A 23,470-nucleotide genomic window follows, 5' to 3' on the forward strand; every position below is an offset into this window, starting at 1 on the left:
ATTGAACATGGACAGACTGTTCAATGGCAAGATTCCCACTCGTGCTGAGCTTTGCAAAGGGGAGGATTTTTTTTCACTCTGTCTCTCTGGGACTGTAATTTTTTAGGCATGAAATAATTCTGAATATAAAACAAAAGAAAAAATTGAATATGCAGTGGAGGCAAGGGAAACAAAAAGAAGGCAGATGCGGAAAAAGAAAAAAAAAAGTAGGGTGTGTGTGTGTGTGTGTGTGTGTGTGTGTATGTGTGTGGTATTTAAAGGGAGGGAGTGATAAATAATGTTACTGGTTTGAGAAGAGAAGCAAATCTACCATGAGTTTTCTTTTCAGGACGTTACTGATTCAAGAGACTACAGTCCTCTGCCAGATGGGGTATCATGAGGATTCAATGAGTCTATATATGTAAAAGGCTTAGCACACTGACTGGAAAATGGTAAACCCTCAATAAATGGAAGCTATAATAACTATCATTATAATTGTTATTGTATGTGAAGACTGGTGGAGCAATCCAAAGACGGAGGAGTCTAGATTATTCATGTGCGATTGGAAAGAGGGAGGGATAAACTGACATCTGTGTCAAGCCCACTATATGCAAAGAGATTTAGATGATATGTTAGCTCATTTCATCCACATTGCAAAGCTGCTCAGCAGGTATGATTGCCTGTAATTGAGGAGACAAAAGAAAAAGTAGTTTAATGTATGTAGAGCAGTTAAAACAGTGGTGAGTACATAATAAACGCTCAATAAATGTTGGTGTTTATGATTACCACACTGAAAAACAATCATATGGCTAACCACTAGAAGAGTGAAGATTTTAATTTCTCTCTCTCTCTTTAATTCCAATTGCACGGAGCTATGTCTCAGCTGACTCACCTGGAACAATTCATACCCCCCACAGAAGGACATTTTATACTGAAAAGGACATGGAGACAGCTGGGAAGTAATTTAAAGTCTTTGAAGCCCAGAGTCAGAAACATAGGTTGAAATCTCAGTATAGTCCCTTAGATAAATGGCACTTATGTTGTACAGATACATATGGTAACCAGAGTCCCCTTTAAGGAAAGACTGACTGTCCCAGTTCCTGATATTTTTAGAACATCTTCACTGATTGCTTGAGTTGTTAAGAATCCCCTAATATAGGGTCATAGTGTTTCCTAAGATAGGCCAGAGATAGTTGATGGCAAATGACTGCGAGAGTATTAAGGAACAGATATTATAACTCAGTAGAGCAACTCCTAAGGGTTGATATAACTCTAGTTTCTTGTTGGTGTGTAAATGAGGATGGAAAACAGTGGCTGAAACCATGCCAAGCCTACACGGCAACTCTATCTCTCCATCAAATGCAGCATTCTGTCTGTCCCTTCCATAGGCATGAATCCAAGTGTTGTTTTTTCATTTTTTTAATAATCATTCTTCAGATTAAGCTCTAGATCAGAATCTTCTTTGTGAAAAACCCAAGAGGAGGCAGTTTAGAATCTGGAAAAGTATGTGGTATGTACCTACCTAAGACTTCTCTGAGGATCTAAGAGGAACTAGGCTGTTTATTCTTTTGATTATTATTAGTGGTTTAATAATGGTTTACAAAACTTTCAGATAATAGGGATATAATTCCACACTATTCTCACCACCAGAATCCTGTGCTCCCATCTCTCTCCAGTGAAAACTGCCAGTTTGCCCAAGGTCATAGATATAACTTGAATATATCTAGACTTTTTTTTTATTGGGGGGATTAATGATTTACAGTCAATAATAAATTACAGTAGTTGGTACATATGTAACATTTCTGTTCTCCATGTTACACTCTAACCCCCCACTTAGGTCCTCCTCCACCATCTTGTTCCAGGACCTGAACGCTCCCTCTGCCCCTGGGTCCTTTACTTTGGTGCAATACACCAAATCCATTGACTGTTTATTGTGCCAGAACATAAGTCTGAGCACATGAAGGTGTTTGGAAATTTTACTAAATCATTGAGTCATTAAGGAAGGATGTGAGTAACACTGTGCAGGATCACGGGATGGGAAGATTCAGTCAGTTATCTCCAGCCCACCCCAAGGTGATGCCGTCGCACATCTAGGTTCATCTTCACAGAGAGCTTGCCAGAAAATAAAAGGCATTGACTGAGTCTTACTGAGCTATCGCCATATATGTACTCTGATATAGAAGACACCTCATCAAAATAAATAGCAAAGTCATCAGTAAAGAAGAAATATGGGCTATAAAAATGTAACATGGGGGGCCAGGCAGTGGTGCAGCCGGTTAAGCAGACATGGCACAAAATGCAAGGATCTGTGTAAGGTTCTCAGTTTGAGTCCCCGGCTCTCCACCTGTAGGGGGTGGCTTCATGGGCGGTGACGCAGGTCTGCATGTGTCTGTCTTTCTCTCCCCCTCTCTGTCTTCCCCTTCTCTCTTGATTTCTCTCTATTCTGTCCAAGAACAACAACAATGGTAGTGGCAATAATAACAATAATAATAACAACAAGGGCAACAGAGTGGAGAAAATGGCCTTCAGGAACAGTGAATTCATAGTGAAGGCACCAAGCCCCAGCAATAACCCTCAAGGCAGAACAACAACAACAACAACAACAACAACAAAATATATATATATATATATATATATATATATATATATATATATATATATATATATATATATATATATGAAACATTTGAACCCAAAAGGTATGATCTCATGTAGAGAACAGACTCCTGTCTTGATTTACACTCCTATATCTAAAAGAAAAAAAAGAAAAAGAGTGAAACTGAGAAGTTATGGGGGCTGGTTTTTTTTTTTTATACAGAGACAGAGAGACAAAGAGGCAGAGAGAGAAAGAGAGTTTAAAGAGATTACAACATTAAGGATTCCAGAGCTTCCTTCAGTGCAATGGAGACCTGCTCAAACCTGGGTATTACACATGACAAAGAAGCCCACCATCCAAGTGAGCTATTTAAATACATCAGGAAAAATTATTTTTTTTGTCATAATGATGTCATAGTAATTCAATCTTTATTCTTTTATATTTTAATTTTATTAAGACCTTTAACTGGCTTTCTAAGTTTTTCAGTTGGGTATTAAGGTAACCATTACTGCATTATTCTATCAAATCATTTAATTTTTTATCATTATCTTTATTTGATAGAGATAGCTAAAAATTGAGAGGAAGGGGAATAGAGAGGGTGAGAGACAAAGAGACATCTGCAGCAATGCTACACCACTGACAAAGCTTTCCCCCCTGCACAGGGTGAATGGGAACTTGAACCCTGGTCCTTGCACATTGTAACGTGCACTCAACCAGGTACAACACCACCCAGCCCTTATCTAATTATTTTACAGCTATGAAACTCCCTCTACCTCCAGAACGAGTTGAGCAAATATTTTTAAAGATTATTTCATGTTACATTTTAGTCAGTTTCATATTTGAAAACGTGAAAGTTAAATTTCTAAATTAAGGTGCAATAATTGTTACAGTGTTATTGATTTCTTCAGGATTAGGAAGTAAATTGTCTACATATTTTAATTAGAGGTAACTCCTGGGGACCAGGCAGTAACGCATCCGGTTAAATGCATATAGTATAAAGCAAAAAGAGGTGTTCAAGGATCCCAGTTTGAGCTCCTGGCTCCCCACCTGCTGTGTGTGGGGGGGTGTCACCTCACAAGCAGTGAAGCAGGTCTACAGGTATCTATCTTTCTCTCCCCCTCCTCTTTCTGCTCTCTGTCCTATCCAATACAATGGAAAAAATAGCCACTAGGAGCAGTGGATTCATAGTCCTGGCACCAAGCTCCAGATATAATCCTAGAGGCAGAGAGAGAGAGAGAGAGAGAGAGAGAGAGAGAGAAAGATTACTCCTTGTTTTCTAGCATATAACCTGTATTTATAGTTTCATGTTTTAAAAAGTATGCATTTTTCTTGGTAGGTATAAACTACATTAGAAAATGATTTAATTATCCTTATGAATTTTTATTTAACTCCACTATCTAGTATTACATTTCTCATAGGTGTATTAATTTATCCTATAAATTCCTCTTCCTGCAGGTCAGTGCAAGAGGTCACTTGGATAATGCACTCCTTTGACATGTGTGAGACCCAGCTCCTGGTGCATTGAAGGAAACTTTGATGCCGTGGTCTCTTTCCCTTTCTCTGTCTACATAAAAAAGAGAAAGAAAGAAAAAAAGATGTCTGATTCCTTCCTTTTAGCTTTTTTGTATATTTAAGTTTATTAAAAAGTCTTTCTTCACATTTTCAAAATTCTAACTTTAGAAACTGTTTTAAATCCAAGTAGGATTTTAGTATCAATAATAACCTAATAATTTACCATCTTCCTTGGAAAAGGTGATACTTTCAAAGTTAGTCTGGAGATCATAAGGTCTTTACATCATCTCTCTTCTCTCATGGACCTTTGCCAGACTTGGCTAATAAATAAAATTTTTCTTTCCTGTGGAGTCCAGATGCTACCTTGGAATATGCTACTGGAGTCGGTTGTTACCAACTATCATAGTGTGTCCTTCACTAAAACCTACTAGCCCTCTCAATTTAAAACACTGTCATCTGGGAGTCAAGCGGTAGCGCAGCGAGTTAAGCGCAGGTGGCGCAAAGCACAAGGACCAGTGTAAAGATCCTGGTTTGAGCCCGGACACCCCACCTGCAGGGGAGTTGCTTCACAGGTGGTGAAGCAGGTCTGCAGGGGTCTATCTTTGTCTCCCTTTCTGTCTTTCCCTCCTTTCCCCACTTCTCTCTGTCCTATCCAACAACAAGGACATCAATAACAACAACAATAATAACTACAACAACAATAAAAACAACAAGGGCAACAAAAAGGAAATAAATTAATACATAAATTTTTTTTTTTTTAATCTTTAAAAAATTTGTCAGCCCAGGTAAGAAAGTAGACTTGACCACTGTTCACTAAGTTCAGAAGGAAATAGCAAATTAATGTTTTTTCTCAAGCTATTATTCAAGGCAATCAGCCAACATTATAGCACCCAGACAGTCTCTGGGTACACTGTATCTCTGTGGCCATCTTGAAGTAGTTATTTGTTAACATCTAGACAACCAAGAAAGGAAACAAAGCAAAAAATAAAATAAAATACAATTGCATTGGAGTAATTATGGTAAATGTGATCTTTCAAAATAAGCTCTATTAATTATAGTACCAGGACATTCATATGGTAACAGGACAAAGTGAAACAGACACTGACAATGGAAATGAAAACATATTACCAAGGAGGTATAATTTAAGATGTTTTATCTATAATCCCTATCTCTAGTAACTATGGGGAAGATATGATAGGGAAGGTAAAAGTCTGCAAACTTCATCTGATTATCTTTTAAACAAAAGATAGTTAGCAAAATCCTTTGGTAACTAGACTGTTGGAACTTGCTAGGAAGAAGAGTCCTTATCGTGGTTTTTATTCATTGCTTCGTTTTTTACCATGTTTACTATGAGACCCAGTGTCTGCACTATGAATATAACATACATGGTGGCAGTCATTTTTTTTCTTTCTGTTATTGGTAGAAACAGAGAAATTGAGAGGGGAGGGCATGAATGAGAAAGAGAGAGCTCCAGTGACAGTAGCAGTTAAAAAGAGAGGGAGACAGAAAAAAAGATCGTAAGTTCTCTGGGACCTTTATTTTCTTTGCTTGAACTTCTCAGTTATTACACATTGAAAGTTTTAGGAAACCTGGATATTGAGGAAGACCATTAGTTTAAGTGACTAATATTTAATAATCAATTATTATTATTTCTTAAGTATGGAAAATTGGGAAGATAACTGGGCAAATGTGCAAAGCATTCCTAATCTTACTATTAAGTCCAACAATACTGCTAAAATTAAATTTTTTTAAATATTTATTTTATTTATTCCCTTTTGTTGCCCTTGTTGTTTTATTGTTGCAGTTATTATTGTTGTTGTCATTGTTGGATAGGACAGAGAGAAATGGAGAGAGGAGGGGAAGACAGAGAGGGGGAGAGAAAGACAGACACCTGCAGACCTGCTTCACCGCCTGTGAAGCGACTACCCTGCAGGTGGGGAGCCAGGGTTCGAACCGGGATCCTTATGCCAGTCCTTGTGCTTTGCGCCACCTGCGCTTAACCCACTGCGCTACAGCCCGACTCCCTAAAATTAAATTTTGACGTTAATTAAAACTTGTACTCTCCATCTTTCAGTGAATTTAATAATATTTCATAAACTCACAAATATTTTGGGGGAATCGCATCTATTTATATGCAAAGAATTAATCTATCACCTAATATTTTATTTCTTCTTAGCATCATTCTTAATATATGTGAACATAGTCTATTATTATGAACAATACTGTGAGCTATGTAGTCACTCCAAAAATGTTTTTCAACAGTATATCTACTTTAATAACTAGATTGTTAGCTACCATTCTACCTACCTACATATATACATACCTATATGTTTTCAAAGATAAGACATGTTAGAAAGTTTGTTTTCACTGGCTGAGGAGACAGCATAATGATTTTGCAAAACTTTCTTTCATTTTTCTTTGTGATTAATAGTGAGTTACAGGATTGTAAGACTGCAGGGTATAGCTCCGCACTGCGACCACCATCATATTCCCAGTCCTAGCACCTTCTCTTCATTCCTGTGCTACAAAATACAAATCCTTACCTGAGTGAAATAGCCAGGAAGAAGAACCTGTTTTCCAGACAATTATATACACACAAATCAGAGAACATCTGAGAAAATGTGGATCATAACCCTGACTCCAACACTTAAGCTGTACAGTTAACATTGGAGATAAGGTTTTGATGATTCATTCAATGTGATAACACTTTCTGAGGTTTATATTCTTATCATGTAGAAGTGGTTAAACTGTATCTCTGCATACTTTCTGGGGGGCGGGTACATGAAATATTCCCAAGGTCAGTACTAAAGAGAGAGGAGAGACTACCAGAGCCACAGGCCTAAACTAGCATGTAAGTGATACAACAGGTGGTGAGACAACTGCTATCCGAGATTGGAAAGATAGCAAGATGTTTGATAAAATCATGACCTGTTGTAACTTAAGAGACAAGTCATGGTGTGTGTATGTGTGTGTGTGTAGCTTTGGGGAGGGGGGAGGAAGAAGACAGACTGTGGTAGTATTGTACATAAAACTAGGAGCATAGTCAAAAAGAAGAATCCCAAGTAGAACTGATGGTTTTGCAAATAGAAATGAGAGGAGATGAAGGTCCTAGTATTTTTTTTTTTTTTGCCTCCAGCTTTATTGCTGGGGCTCAGTGCCTGCACTATGAATCTACTGCTCCTGGAGGCCTTTTTTTTTTCCCTTTTGTTGCCCTTGTTTATCATTGTTGTTATTGCTGTCATTTGTTGTTGGATAGGACAGAGAAATCGAGAGAGGAGGGGAAGACAGAGGGGGAGAGATAGACACCTGCAATCCTGCTTCACTGCTTGTGAAGCGACCCTCCCCTGCCCAGTCAACCCCCCCCCCTGCAGGTGGGGAGCCAGGAGCTGGAACTGGGATCCTTAAGGTGGTCCTTCACCCATTGCGCTACAGCCCCCAGGTCCTAGTATTTAAAAAGCAGACTGCTCCTTACAATGATTTATAGTAATTTCCAATGAAATTATGATTTTTTTTTTTTTTCTCATCAGGGTTATCACTGGGGCTTAGTGCCTTCACAATGAATCCAACACTTAAAGCAGCATGCATATTGAAGTTTATTTTTTATAATTTAAACAATGTACATATCAGGACCTCGCTAGTTTCTTCAGAGGCTGGACAAATAAAGAAAGATTGAACATATTGATAAGGGGGAAAGTATAATAATAATAATATGCATACTTCCTGTACCAGTGGGAAAGATCCCATGAGATGAGACCCAGCAACTTGCCCACTTGATGTCAGGCATCCTCTGAAATAATTTTAGTTCAGTCAAGAGAGGTTGGAGGTGTTGTAAATGACATCCAATTAAGATTACTTGTCAAGGCAAAAAAATAAGGAGTTGAAGCAAGGCATTTATTATTCTTTTGCAAAAGGGCGTGCCGCCAACAGTGGCTTTCAGGCAGCAGCCACACACACCCCCTTCTCCTATCTTTTATAACTGACTCAGAACTGTGTCCTCTATTCTCCACCCTGGGCTGAGCTTCAGAGCTCACAATCTCCCAGTTGTCTAAATGAGGAAAGGAAGGGAGTCTGGGGGTCTCTGCTGGAGGATTAGCAAGCACTACAAGAAACCATTATCTGAACTAAAACTAAAGAATACAGAACTACTGGCCACAGGTGGTCATAACACTTTATAAAAAGAATTTTTGTACTAAACAGTTGTTCTATTCATGTTCCTTTGAAGAGGAGACCTAACCATGTCTCACAGAGAGTAGCAGAGAGAGAGAAGTCTGTCAGAGAGGTTACTGAGGCAGGGATGATAAATGAAGGTGTGCCTCAATCCAGGCTAAAATTCTGTTTTCCCAGTTTTATAAAAGTTAAGAGTAGTTCTGGTATAGTGAGGAGACACCCTTAAGAAGAGAAGTTCACATCTAAATGTCTTTTTTTTTTTTTTTCCCACCAGGGTAATTGCTGGGATTCTGAGATGGCAGTGATCCACAGCTCCTAGTGGCCATTTATTTTTATTTTTTCTTTTAGATAGAGGGTGAGAGAGAAGAGAAAGACACTCAGAGAACAACACTAGTTTTGAAATGTAATCTTCACTCACCCTTCAGAGGCCCTTCATGGAATTAAACTTTCACCATGTACATTCTGATGGAGGATGCTGCATCTACTACACATGGAAAAAAAACCCACACTATAAAGTGCAACCTACGTGCTATTGTTAGAATATGTCAGTGGATTAATGTGAATCATGAAAAAATTGGATAAAGGGTGCAACCATAACACTAAACTTGCAGATACCTTTTGGAAACAATTTAGACATGGGGAGACAAAAAGAGGCATTGGGGCAGGAAGGGGGGCTGGGCAAAAAGAAAAACTCAATTTAGAAAACCACTGTTCTATAGGCAGGGAGAGAGGGTGACCCAGGGGTAATGCAGCCAACGTACCCACACGGTACTCTGGGGTTGATGCTGGAAGCAACATCTGGAAGCAACAAAGACCTTCATGGAAGGAGGAGCAGTGTGATATCTATTTTGTGTGATATCTCTCTCTCTCTCTCCCTCCCTCTTTCTCTCTCTCTCTTATCCCCCCCCCCCAAAGAAAGAAAACCATATGCGGTGGCGCAGTGGGTTAAGCGCATGTGGCGCAAAGCGCAAGGACCCCGGGCTACCCACCTGCAGGGGAGTCGCTTCACAGGCGGTGAAGCAGGACTGCAGGTGTCTATCTTTCTCTTCCCCTCTCTGTCTTCCCCTCCTCTCTCCATTTCTCTCTGTCCTATCCAACAACGAACAACATCAACAATGGCAATAATAGTAACCACAACGAGGCTACAACAACAAGGGCAACAAAAGGGGGAAAAATGGCCTCCAGGAGCGGTGGATTCATGGTGCAGGCACGGAGCCCAGCAATAACCCTGGAGGAAAAAAAAAATAAAGAAGTAAATAGTAAACATGGTGACTATAGCATTTACACACACACACACACAAACTTACTGAAATCATAAGAGAAGAAGCTCAGTAAGTTTTGGGGGGAAAAAAGTTATTATTTAAAAATAAATAAGAAGCTTCAGACTTAAAATGACCCTTTGGCTTTCCCAAATTTCTCCAGACAAGAAGTTGAATAAGAAACCCAGTCCTCTGAGAGCACCAAGGAGAATAATAAAAAAAGACTCACTTCCCAGGGGGTATTACCTAGAGCAAAGTCTAAGTACAAAGACAAAGAAACCTCTTAAGACTTAAAAATGTCTCTACACTCTAAGAGTTGACAATCCTAAGTATGTCTTGCTCAGAAGGGTTTCAAAGTGTTACACAGTCTTCCAATCTGTTTCTTCCCATTGTGTGTTTATTGCTGTGTCTCTCCCAATTAACTTTGCAAATGCTACTGTTTCCTGTGGTGATTCCCTCCAAGTTAAACCAAAGCATACTGAATTAGGGTGGGGCACAGAAAAATTCTTTTAGTTTACAAATTTCTGGGGCAGTGCCTGGAGGCCCTTCTAGATCTGATTGCTACTTCTCCTAAGAGATCTTAGACTTAGAGCAATGCTGATTTGTTGCTCATTTGGAGTTTACCTTTCTAGAGGAACAGAAATTTGTGACACCCTCAAGTATGTCTTTGCCAAATAGAGGGGGGATTGAGTTCATGATAGGAGGACTAGAGGCAGAATTTGAGCTAGCTTTGAGATGAAGATTCTTCCCTGGAAGATCTGGTCTTTGAAAGGAGACAGCTATCCCCACTAGAGCCTTTACTTTTATTCTTTTTGGTAGTGCAATCACCATACCTTGCTTCCTGGAGAAGGCAGGACACGTGTCTTTTTGCCTTCACCCATAATCTTCTGTGTTTGAAAACTTTTTTTAGTCTATGCCTAAGATTATGGAGGGAATGACTCAAATTCTTGAGCCTCTGCCATGTGTACATACAGTGTATATTCAGGATAAATTTATCTTTATTTATTCCCCTGTCAGTCTGCTTCTATTTATTTGTCTAGCCTTGGAAAACACAGTGATGTACAGATGAGTTCCACCTTATACTTTCCATTTAAAAAAAAAAATGTTTTTCCTATGTGGGTAGAGAGAACAAAGAAGCATATAGTAACCATTATTGTGAGAAAACATTGTTCTCTTATTATTTGAATCATCTGAATGTCAAAAAATATATATTGAGTAACTGAAATTTTTAAAAATTCCAAGACAACTCAACTTAATTGTTTTTCTTTTTTTTTTTAATATTTTATTTTATTTATTTATTCCCTTTTGTTGCCCTTGTTGTTTTATTGCTGTAGTTATTGTTGTTATTGATGTCATTGTTGTTGGATAGGACCGAGAGAAATGGAGAGAGGAGGGGAAGACAGAGAGGAGGAGAGAAAGATAGACACCTGCAGACCTGCTTCACCGCCTGTAAAGCGACTCCCCTGCAGGTGGGGAGCCGGGGTTCGAACCGGGATCCTTATGCCGGTCCTTGTGCTTTGTGCCACCTGCGCTTAACCTGCTGCACTACAGCTCGACTCCCTTAATTGTTTTTCATATCTAGATGTTCTGCTATCGATTCACAATGCTTGAAAGCAATAATGTGAAGACATAATATTTTCTAAGTCAGTATTTACTCTTTAAATTTTGGTTTTCTTGCCTTCATTATACCAAGATAAAATCAGTAATTTTGTTCTTAACATGACCTTCTACATAACTGGTATTCAAGTGACAATGATGATTAAAATGAAAAGTAGAGATATATTCAAACTGCAGAAAATTAGAATATAACGCAATGTAAACAATCAAATTATACAGAACATATGCTTTCAGGAGTGTTATTTTTCTTCTAAAGTAATCATTTTTATATTAAAAGTACAAAAGTAAGAATATAAAATTACGAATTTGAATAAGATCAACAACATTATTATGTATTTATAATTTTAACTATAGAAAAATCATACTCAGAAATGTAGGGACTTAAGTCAATTGGCAACTCTCTTTTTTTTTTTATTTGTATGTACTTATTTATTTTGGGTAGAAACAGACAGAGAAATTGATAGGGAAGAAGAGATAGAAAAGAGAGAGAGAGACCTGCAGCACTGTTTCACCACTTGTGAAGCTTCACCTTACAGATGGAGACCAGTGGTTTGAATCCCAGTCATTAAAGGGCATCTGAGTGTGCCACCCCCTAGCCCTCACTCCCACCCCTGAAATTCTAACCTTCAATGCTCATCTGGTTGCCAATGTAATCAGTGTGATTCTTGAGGCATGTTGACAGTTTCATCAAATTAGATTCCAATACTGTTCATTAAATTCGTTTCAGAAAATTTTTAGAATAGGTATATCCTCAATACTGTATAAAACATCATTATTCTCAACATTTCCATTTTTACCTAAAATTCAAATTGAACTGACTGTCCTACATTTTATCTGTTTGCACTGACATGCATAAAAACTTAAACATCAATAGAATTTGCTTGACATTGCAACATGTTCCTGTGGAAGTGAAAAGAAATCATCTTGCTATCTTTCTGAGTTTTTAAGGCTGGGCAAATCAACAATAAACGGACTAACGAGAAAAATGTAAAAAAAAGAAATTTACTCTTCTAGAGAAATAGCCTAATAGTTATGCCGAGAGACTTTCATAGCTGAGAATCTGAGGTCCCAGGTCCAAACCCCACCACCATCATAAACTATAGTTGAGCAGTACTTTGTTCTGGTCCTCTCCATACCTTTATCTCTGTGTCTTTCACTAAGATGAATCAATTAAATATATTTAAAAAGAGAGAAATGTACTGACAACATGTGTTTCCTGTACACATAGAAGAGACAGACCTAGATACTGTGAGCATCTGACCCAAATGGTTTTGGATCTTATCCAACATAGAGGATTTGTGGAAGAAGAAAGTCAGAAACACGTGGTGAGGTAAAGCATGTAAACTTAAGTTTAGCATTCTTCAGGAAGAAGGGGAGGGAGATCAGTTCAGGAAAGGTTACAATGGCACTTTAAAGTAGAGGCATTTGCGTTTAAATTCCTTGCTGCCTAAAAACTAAATCCTACCCAAAAGGAGTACTTATCTCAGAGGTAATATTCATCCTGCCCCAACATCCCCTCACATGAAGTTACTCCTTTTGCTAAAGGCATACTTTTTAGGGAGGGAAAAGCAGGACAGATTTTTGTCCCCCTACATTCCTAAGTCACTGGGTACAGTTGTTACAAATAGTACAAGGATACATGAGTAAGAATCTGAGGAGGGAGTAATTGAGAACCACAAACAGCAACAAAACAGACACTTGGCAATACTGAGAACACATTTCTATATACGAAAAACTATTAAATCTGCACCCAGAGGAAAGATATGACAAGTTAATTAATTTGCCTTTGCTCTCACCTAAGTAGTTTGTTTCACTGCTCAAATTCTAGAAGCATTCTAAAGAAGCATACATCTTCATGTTTAGTAGTAGTTTTTCTTCATGGTGTTCTATTTTTATGTCATAGGACTGAAATCCTGGAGGCCTAGCAAAGGTTTTTCCTCTGGTTTTGAAAGCTGGACTAGTGTCTGTCATAGCATGGAGTTTTAAATTTATGACTTACATTCTAGCAGGCCTAAGTCTTTGATCCCTGGTGACAATGGAATACATATCTCTCTCTTTTTTTTTTTTTTTTGCCCCCAGGGTTATTGCTGGGGCTTGGTTCCTGTACCAGGAATCCACTGCTCCTGGAGGCCATTTTTTCCCTTTTGTTGCCCTTGTTGTTTATGCTGTTGTAGTTACTATTATTGTTGTTGTTGTTGCTGTATAGGACAGAGAGAAACTGAGAGAAATGGGGAGGACAGTGAGAGGGAGAGAAAGATAGACACCTGCAGACCTGCTTCCCCATCATTTTTGATGGCTTCTTTACAACTAAAGAAGCTTTTCATGGGCCTGGTAATTCTTCTCTTTTCAATCCATTTTCTCTAGGTTTATCCAGCCAGAAAAAAAAAAAAAAAAAAAAAAAGCCTTTACAGAAATGTTCACGGCATTCTTCCCCTTTAACTTTTATTTGTAACTGAGTAAAATGAACCCATAGCCTTCACTGCACAAGAATCTTAGACAGCTCCTAACAGAAAGCAAGAGTATCATCATCATTAGCTTAGATAAATTTGATTTAGTATTTGGAGAATTGCCACCCTGAACAAAATCAGTTTATTTTTAAATTCAGAAATTTCTAAAGACCAAAACACTAGAGTTTCTTCCAGAGCTGTAACACATTCCAGGCACCAGGGTTCAAACCTCTAGCCCCTATTATATCTTATTTTTAAAAATTACAATATGTGGCACAAAGTGCAAGGACAGGTGTAAGGATTTGGTTTGAGCCCCTGGATCCCCACCTGCAGGGGGTCACTTCATGGATAGTGATGTGGGTCTGCAGGTGTCTGTCTTTCTCTCCCCTCTTCTGTCTTCCCATTCTCTCTCTATTTCTCTCTGTCCTATCCAACAATAGTGACAGCTACAACAATGATAATGATAACAGCAACAGTGGTAAACAACAAGGGCAACAAAAGGAATAAAAATAGCCTCCAGGAGCAGTGGATTTGTGGTGCAGGCACCAAATCCCAACAATAACCCTGGAGACAAAAAAAAAAAATTACAATATGATGTCAGCTAACATGATTACTTCAAGGTCTACCTAAGAAGAAGGAAAGGACATGATTTCATTATTTTTCATAGCTGAATTGTATTTTATGATGTGTATATACTACAATTTATATACTTTATTTTTTATCAAAAATTTTTAAAATTTTTTATTAGTGATTTAATAGTGATTAACAAGACTGTAAGATAATAGGTATAGTTCCATAAAGTTCTCATCACTAGAGTTCTTTGTGTCATCTCATCTGGTAGAAACTCCCCTATTTTTTTTATCCCTCTGGGAATATGGGCCAAAATTCTTAGTGAGGTGCAGAAGATGGGAGTTCTGGCTTCTGTAATTGTTTCTACATTGGACTGGAGCATTGGTTAGTAGGTTGATCTATACCCCTGCCTGTTTCTGTCTTTTGCTAGTGTGATAGGGCCCTGGAGAGGTGAGACTTTGGGACACGCTGGTGAGGTTGTCTGCGCAGGGAAGTCAAGATGGAGTCATAGTAGCATCTGCAACTTGATGGCTGAAAGGTAGTAAGATATTAAAGCAGGAAAAATTGTTTAATAAATAGGAACCCAAAGGTAGAGCAGACTAGGGGTCTTTAGGAGGGAATAAGCTAAGAAGTCTATTTTAGGTATGTTCCAAGGGGCCCATGACTTTAGTAATTTTTGCCTGAGCCAGATAGCTAACATGCAGGTAGACTAAAAATATTGTCTGGGAAGATGGTGTCAGAGTTGAGAATAGGACTAAAAAGCTGGATTAGGGCAGAGAGTAGCTCCCAGACATGAGGACCACAACTTTCATAATTACTCCTCTGTGGTTGTATATCTGGGTAGTCTCCATGTTTGGGCTATTACAAATAGTTCTGTTATGAACTTAGATGTACAAAGATGTCTCTGGATAGTTGTTTTTGTTTTCTTTGTATAGATTCCCTAGAAGACAAATTATCAGATCAGATGATCCAGTGCACTAAGCTGAAGGAGGACCTAGGTTAGTAGGTAGTAGGAATGATACCTATTATGAAAAGATGAGAAACTGTTTGCATGTCACAAGACTTTAAAAAATTAATAAGTAAATTATTTTTGTATTTATTAGATAGAGACAGAGAAAAATTGAGAGCAGATGGGGGGGTGGATAGAGAGGGAAAGAGACAGAGAGACACAGGCAACTCTACTTTAACACTCATGAAGCTTTCCCCCTGCCGGTGGAAACCAGGGGCTTGAACTCAGGGCCTTGCACACTGCACTTAAGCAGGTGTGTCACTTAAGCACTTAAGCAGGTGTGTCACCACCTGCCCCCACAACAACTGTTTTGTAATTGTTGTTGCCCTAACAAAACAGTCAAAATTAAAATATGATGGAAAATAAGTTCCACAAATCATTGGCTTATCTTTTGGTAAAAGCTGTACTTCATAAGTTTCTTAATGACAGATGGTTATGCCAAAAGCTAGAAAACAAAAACAGAACTTGCAGTCCTAATGATGAAAAGAAAAAGAATTAAAGAAAGAAATCATGATTCTATCACACTGAATCTTATGCAGTGGAATAATAGTTCTGTCTCGTCATTCATGTCGTAAAGAACATTGGCCTCATAATTACAGATGAAAGAAGCATGATGGAGTTTCTAAGATCAGCAAGGCACAATAGGTAAAATAATGTTACACAGGAATTGGAAGACATACACTTTTCTAATGTAAATATTTCGGTTTCTTGTTGGAAATAAATGGGACAAGATACTCTTGTTTATCCACACAACAGAGAAAGAAGTCAAAGTTTCAGAACCTGAGTTAAAATATAGAGAACAATTCTGTTCTCTTATCTGTATGCCTAAGCCAAGAAGAGTTAGAATAATCAATGATAATGTTATTCTAAGGAAAATTCACACCCAAAGTCAACAAAGTCAGAGCCAGGCCACATCACAGCAGAAGCTATGAACCACACCAGCAAACTGTCATGCACAAACACAGTGCTAGCCACTGAATATGCTGCGATAAAAAACACTTGTCGGGGCCCGGTTGTGATGCACCAGATTAAGGGCACATAGTTCCTGTCCCCAGTTCCCCACCTGCAGGAGGATTGATTCACAAGTAGTGAAGCAGGTCTGCAGGTGACTGATTATCTTTCTCTCTGCCTTTCTATCCCCCACTTCCCCTATCAATTTCCCTCTGTCCTATCCAATAAAATGGAAAAGATGGCCACCAGGAGCCATGGTTTCATAGTGCAGGATAACCCTGGAGGCAAAAACAAAATAAACAAACAAACAAAAGAACCCCACCTACGCTCACTGCCAGTTTCTGTAAGCCTCTAATCATATTCTTTCTCAATTTATAACTCACTGTATTGTAGAAATTGACACTGTCAGTAGTGCTTGGCCATATGAATACCTGTCAGCTTTATTGATGTAGCCAGATTAAACCAGTTCAGGCCAATTTAGAGAAGATCAACAAAGCTGGCCAAGACAGTAGAAGCCAAATGAAACAAGTAAGCCAGTTTAAGCCAACACAGGGTATCCAATTCAGCTCAGTCTAGACCAGCCCATCCAAAACCAGTTTATCTGTTTTCTATCTCAGTGATTGAAAAACAAAACCATTTTACAAAGAGGTGAATGCTATGAATAGAGTTAGCAAAGTACATTTCATTTGACTACTACCAGTTTACTATGTGTTGGAAGTTAAAAGCTCAATTAATTAGTCTGTATCCAAATAGTCTGTTTCTGAGTACCTGAAAACTCTTTTTCTCTTTTATTTATTTGCCACTAGAGCTTTTGATGGGGTATGGTACCTGTGTGACAAACCCACCACTCATGACCTCCATTTTTCCCTTTTATTCTTTTTGATAGAGACAAAGGAAACTTGAGAAGAAAGAGGAAAATTGGGAGAAAGAAAAAAGAGAAATTTTCAACTCTGCTTCATGACTTATGGAACTTTGCAATTGCAGGTAAAGCTTGAGGGCTTGAACCTGGGTCCATCATATGATAATGTGTGCACTCTACCCAGTGCACCACTGCCAGGCTCCTGGTTCAGAGAACTCTTTGACTTCATTTCTATGTGTGTTTGAAATCCATATCAAAGTGATTTGCATCAGTTGAAAACAGATCAAACAGTCAGTGAAATAATTTGTAGCTATTCACTCTTTGGATTAGTCGAAACTGACTTAATATTTTTTTCATTTTGGTGACCCAGGTTCTGGAAATGAGTCCATTTTATTTTTGGATTGTTGGATATACGTCCCTTTGAAGCCCACAGAATATTTCTGACTGTGCTCTATACACTGTGTCCCAAGACTGCTGAAACAACCTCTTTGTCAGCTTCTTCTTCTAGCGTTTGCCCTTCTTCCGTAGCCAGTCAACAGCGTCAGGTTGAGCCTGATGTAGAGTTTCGAGACCTCCTTTGAATCTGGAGAGGTGGCAGTCATTGACTATGTGGGTCATAGTCTGTCTGGAGCCGCAGGGGCAGTTCGGGTTGTCTCTGGCTCCCCAGCGATGGAACACAGTGGTGCACCGGCCATGGCCTGTTCCATAGCGATTGAGGAGGGCCCGATCATAACGTGCTAGGTCAAAGCCGGGTTGACGCTTGCAGGGGTCTGTGATGAGGTGTTTGTTCTTTACCTCAGCTGACTGCCAACTCTGTTTCCAAGAGTCTGGAACAGAGAAGTTCAGTGTAGGCGTAGGAGACCAGATTGGATGACGAGACGTCAAGCGTTGGACAGGGTGGGCGAAGATATCCGCATATATTGGCAGGTCCGGTCGAGCGTAGACGTGGGAAATGAACTTACATGATGCCGCATCCCGACGAATATCTGGCGGGGTGATGTTGCTAAGAACTAGCAGCCATGGAACAGGGGTGGAACGGATGGTTCCAGAAATGATCCTCATGGAGGAATATAATTTGGAATCGACCAAGTGGACATGGGGGCTACGGAACCATACTGGGGCACAGTATTCTGCCGTGGAATAGCATAATGCCAGAGATGATGATCGTAGTGTGGAAGCGCTCGCGCCCCATGAGGAGCCGGCCAGTCTTGCAATGATGTGATTCCTCGCGCCCACCTTTGCTGCAGTTTTTATGAGATGTTCGTGAAATGACAGAGTGCGATCGAGAGTAACACCAAGATAGACTGGCTGGGCTTCATGCCGGATTCTCGTATCGCCAAGCTGCACATTAAGCTCACGCGAGGCTGAGGCATGGTATATGGAAAACATATGATACCGTTTTTGCAGTGCTAGGGATTAGTTGCCATTTTTTACAATAATCAGATATCAGAGACATGTCTTTCGTGAGTGTTTCCTCGAGGATGTCGAACTTGGATGCCTGAGTTGCACAGCAGATGTCATCGGCGTAGATGAACTTCCTTGAAGAAGTTTCTGGGAGGTCACTGATGTAAATATTAAGTAGTGTTGGAGCCAGAACAGAGCCCTGGGGGAGGCCACTTGAGACAAGTCTCCATCTGCTAGACTTGTCACCCAGATGCACCCGGAATCTTCTGTTTTGGAGAAGAAACGATATAGTGTTGGCCACCCATGGAGGCAGGCATCTTGAGATCTTGACTAGGAGACCACGGTGCCAGACTGTGTCATAGGCTGCTGTGAGATCAACAAAGACAGCACCCGTCTTTAAATTCTTCTGGAATCCATTTTTAATGTAAGTTGAGAGGGCCAGGGCTTGTTCGCAGGTAGATCTTCCTGGGCGGAAACCAGCTTGGGCGGGTGATAGGAATATCTCTGTAAGAGGAGAAATACGTGACAGAAGCAGCCTCTCAAGGAGTTTATAACACACGGAGAGGAGAGAAATTGGTCTATAGCTGGCGGCCAGTGTTGGGTCTTTCTTTGGTTTCAAAACTGCTATTATCTTCGCACAACGCCAAATTTTGGGCATAGATTCAGATTCCAAGATGTGGGACAGGAATGAAGTGAGCCACTTCTTTGCCGTGGGGCCCAAGTTAAGAATGAGTTCTGGGGTGATGTTATCATAGCCAGCAGCTGTTCCCGGTTTAACCCTCTTCAAAGCGTCTTCCAGTTCAGATAGTGTAAAGGGAGAGAGTTTTGGAGATGGACAAGATAAATGGAAGTGGGATGACCACTCATGGGAAATTTCTCTTTTCCAGACTGGGTTGATCTTAGCACGTCCAACTTGAGTTAGGTGACTGGCCACTGAGTTTGGAGATAAGGGAGGATGGGAGAAGGGAGGGGGTTGGATACCGGCACCCAGACTATGAAGAAGCTTCCAGGCCTTCCTACTTGAGTGGGTGAAGTTCAGACTTTCCGTGAGTTGTTGCCAGCGGGCTTGGTGTGCTGCATCCAGGGAGGCAATGAGATGGTCAGCCACATCTGGGTCGCCCGACTCATCATACTGCTTTAGTAGTTGCTCGCATTCAGCATCAAGACAAAGCGTATAGTTAGCACGTCTCCCACGAGGAATGGCTTGGGAAGCTGCTTTGAAGATGGCTTGGCGGAAGTGCCTGTAGGAATCTTCAGAGGGGATAGAGTTATTGGTCAATTGGCGATACAGCATCAGGCAGATGTTATTTGCCTACAAGAAACACATATAGCAGTCGATGAAGCTGCTCAATTCACCATCAGTGGATTCGGTTTAATATGCTATAATCTCCATCCTAAACACGGCCGAGCCATCTACGCCAAATCATGTCTTGCGGACGTTTACCATACGGCCTCTTCGACCTTCTACGACTCCATTACTATTGGAACTATACAGCTTGTCAACATATATAAGCCTCCCAGTGCCTCATGGGATAATGAGGTCCTGCCTAGCCCGAAACACCCAGCTGTTTACGTTGGAGACTTTAATAGTCATCACCAAGACTGGGGATATTCCTCCACTCGTGCTGACGGCTCTATCTTAGCCGACTGGGCTTCAGCGAATGACCTCTCCCTATTATACGATCCCAAACAGCCAGGCTCTTTTCACAGTGCTAGATGGAATAAAGACTCGTCACCCAACCTGTGCTGGATTAGCACAGTCAACGGCCAAGCCTTTCCCGCTACGAGACACGTTCTCAAGATCTTCCCGCACAGTCATCACCGCCCAGCTATCATCCACATTGATCTCCAGCTCCCACTGATTCTGTGCTCGGAGAAACTAAGATGGAACTTTCGGAAAGCAAACTGGCATCTGTTCAGTGATCTTACCAACAAATCTATTCCTGCAATTCCAATTAACTCTATCCCCTCTGAAGATTTCTACAGGCGCTTCCGCCAAGCCATCTTTGTCAGCTAATTCCTCCCTAATGCAGAGCATGCAATCAAGCCTAAAGTGGGCTTTTTCTACTGGTTTTAAGGAATGAAATTGTGAGGAAAGCAGATCAAGAATTTATTACATATACAGCTTTTAGGCAAATGAGCCTTTTAGCAATGGCAGAGACAGCTGAGGTCTCTCATGATTGCTGTATTTTCCTTTTAGGTTAATTTTAATATTGTTAAAGAGCGAAATCAAACCACCATCCACTGCAAGGAAGCAAAAGATGTTTATTCACGAATTGCAATCCGGACCGAGATGGTGACTGGTGTCAGTCTACCAAGCTCGACCCTGAACAAAGCTCAAACCATACAATTTATAGGAATTCAGACTACACTCAGGGAGGGGGAACACATCACCTTATCTGCCTATATCCAATCATTTCAAACTTAGCAAAAGCCTGATCCATTCAGAGCAAAGCATGGGCTATTTCTAAACATCACACCAGACCAATAGGTCATTGCCAAAGTGGGGGTCACCACATTTTTTTGTTCTTTATTGGGACCACCGACCATCTGTTTGCAATCTATCAGGTCATCATTTGTCAGGCCATTTTTAACTGTCTGGTAACAGTATTCTGTTGCAGAGGTCATGATGAGTCCTGCTCGCTGCAGGGTCTGTCAAAATAATTGATGGCCTCTCAGGTTCTGTCGAGGGGAAAAGGGCAAGGAATTTTCCACCTCACTGGTCAGGAAGGCAAAAAGCAACTATATTTAAACTATTCTTAAAACTCAAACTTAAAAAGCAACTATAACTATTTTAGAGTTACTGCCTCTAACATTCCCCACTAGTCTTAGCTGGGAATCAAATCCTTGATTCATCTTCTTCTTCTTCTTCTTCTTCTGAGCTATATTGCTCCTCGACATACTGAGACTCCAGGAGCATAACCTTCTCAGTTCTCCTTTTAATCAAGGAGATCAAAGACCTCCATAGACAAGGCCCCAGGGTAAGAAGTAGAAGTAGGGTGATCAGAGGCCCTGCCAGGGAACTAATTAGTGTTTTTAACCAAGAGGGCCAAGAAAATAGATTTGCGAACCAGCTGTCCTCGCTCAGGTCCCTTAGACGGTTATCTCTATCTTCTATTCTTTTCTTGACCTCACTTAAAGTTTTCTTCACCATTCCGGAGTGGTTGGCATAAAAGCAACAGGCCTCATTCAGGGCCACACATAACTCACCCTGTTTCATGAATAACAAATCAAGTCCCCTACGATTTTGCAGGACCACCTCGGCCAACGAAGATAGGGACCCTTCGAGAGATTCAATAGTGCCCTCTAGTGTGGCCATATCTTGATTGATCTGCTGATCTAACTGTACTAGAGTAGTCTCCTTAGCTAGGGCTGCAGCTCCCATTGCCGCTGTCCCTGCTATGGCTGTCCCCACGAGTATAGGAACTACTATCGGGACACGTTTCCGTCTTATTGGTCCGAGGTAGTCTGTTCCTTGCCGTTCAAGGTGAGCCCACCCTTCTTCGCCATGGGAATAGTATACCTGGGGCAGGATATGGGCCAAAACACAGAGGTCCTCTTTGGTCATTCCGTAGGGGGTGATGCAGGGGGTCATGCCCGAAGTACAGGCCCACCAAGTCCCCTCAGGGGCTTTGAGGAGGGTCGCCCACTCTTGAGTCTTACTAACTTTAATGGTTAGGTTGCAATTTCCCCTGTACGGGGAGGATTCCAATTTATAGTTGGCTGTGATAATACAAGTTCCTGTTCCCTGGATATCTCCCAGTGTCATGTGGGGCTGTACTCCCCACTTACATTCTGGGCCCTTAGAGTTGCTAGAGGATAGAGCCAGCTTCCTTATGTCTCCCTTCTGGCTACCTATTCTTGCAGAGGCAGCCACACCTATGTAATAAGGAGGCTCAGGGTGTAAACACAGCCAGCAGTTTCTGGTTATGTTAGGGTCAGACTCATTCAAAAGGTAATACATTAATTCTACAGTTTTCACTAGTGGCTTCACCCTGGGATGCAAAGGTTCTGCGTCAGTCAGTTTAGTGCCACTTGGTGCAATGTCAGTCTGATCCCCATTAGTCTCATTCTCTCCCCCCACCCGTAGAGAGGGGGAGAGAGTAGGTCGGGGGTCTTCTCCTAAAATGATGGGTCTCAAGGGCCCAATAGGATTCTGAGTCCATGGCAGCATCCGCAGTTGAATAGTGAATAATGTCCCAAAGTCCTTTTCAGAAAAAGGAATCTTAATGCCCCACATTCTCCCTCTCATCCATGAATCAGTCTCATTCCAAGTTTTGACCGTCACCTCCACAGGGTTACAGTCTCCAATATAGCAAGTACCTGGTTCGGTCGGGCCACCTGGTCGAATCACTCTTGTGACTTTCAGGTGCTTATCACCATCCCTCCCTGGAGATGCTGTCAGACATTCCCCCCACAACCCACAGAAAAAATATGGTTCTCCTCTGCAGTTGGTGGGGCTGTCTTCTTTGGGACATACATAATAGGGTCTGTCCCAAAGGCAAGCCTCCAGGTCAATGGAGCCACACCCCCATCTATAGTAGTCCCTCCGGTTGCAGTCTGGCCGGCATAGATTACCCTGGTCCAGTTGGCATCAAATAGATCACACAGATCAAGAGTGAATATAGGCTGCCCGGCAGTTAGTTGGTTGGCGACCATCTTTCCCTCTTTGTTTTTCAGCTCCCATACATACAGAGAGGACACTCGGGGGTGGGAGGCATGTGAGCTTGGGCAGTGGCAGAGGTAAAACAGAAGTGCACCAGGCAAAACACACACACAAGTTAGCAGGAGACCAAGCGGACCTTCATTGGGTCTGGGGTGGCTACGGCACACCATTTCCTCAGATTCTCTATTTCCGGGGGGTCCGCCACAAATTTCTTCAGGCGAGTATGATGAATCCAGTGTCGTTTCCCGGCAACCTTAGCAGCAGTTGGCGTACTCAGGATCACAGTGTATGGTCCTTCCCACCGGGCTTCGAGATGGTCAGGATGCAGCTTCTTCACCAGTACGGAATCACCAGGCTCGAACAAGGGGACTTGGCCTCGGCTTTCCTCCCTCCGGGTCCCAGGCTTTTCGTCCCGGACGGCGGCTCTGGCTTTT

General features: G+C 41.0%; 1 protein-coding gene across 1 annotated transcript; it reads right to left on the minus strand.

The window, feature by feature from the left end:
* Nucleotides 1–611: 611 nt before the first annotated feature.
* Nucleotides 612–23,029, minus strand: LOC132535334 (endogenous retrovirus group S71 member 1 Env polyprotein-like). The gene is made up of 4 exons (XM_060180893.1): nucleotides 22,900–23,029; nucleotides 21,274–22,768; nucleotides 2,720–2,729; nucleotides 612–659 (listed from the first exon to the last, which is right to left on the minus strand). The coding sequence occupies exons 1-4, from the start codon at nucleotides 23,027–23,029 to the stop codon at nucleotides 612–614; spliced, it is 1,683 nt and encodes a 560-aa protein (XP_060036876.1).
* Between the last annotated feature and the right edge of the window lie 441 nt (nucleotides 23,030–23,470).

Source organism: Erinaceus europaeus, chromosome 21 (genome assembly GCF_950295315.1).
Source record: "Erinaceus europaeus chromosome 21, mEriEur2.1, whole genome shotgun sequence".
NCBI lineage: Eukaryota > Metazoa > Chordata > Mammalia > Eulipotyphla > Erinaceidae > Erinaceus > Erinaceus europaeus.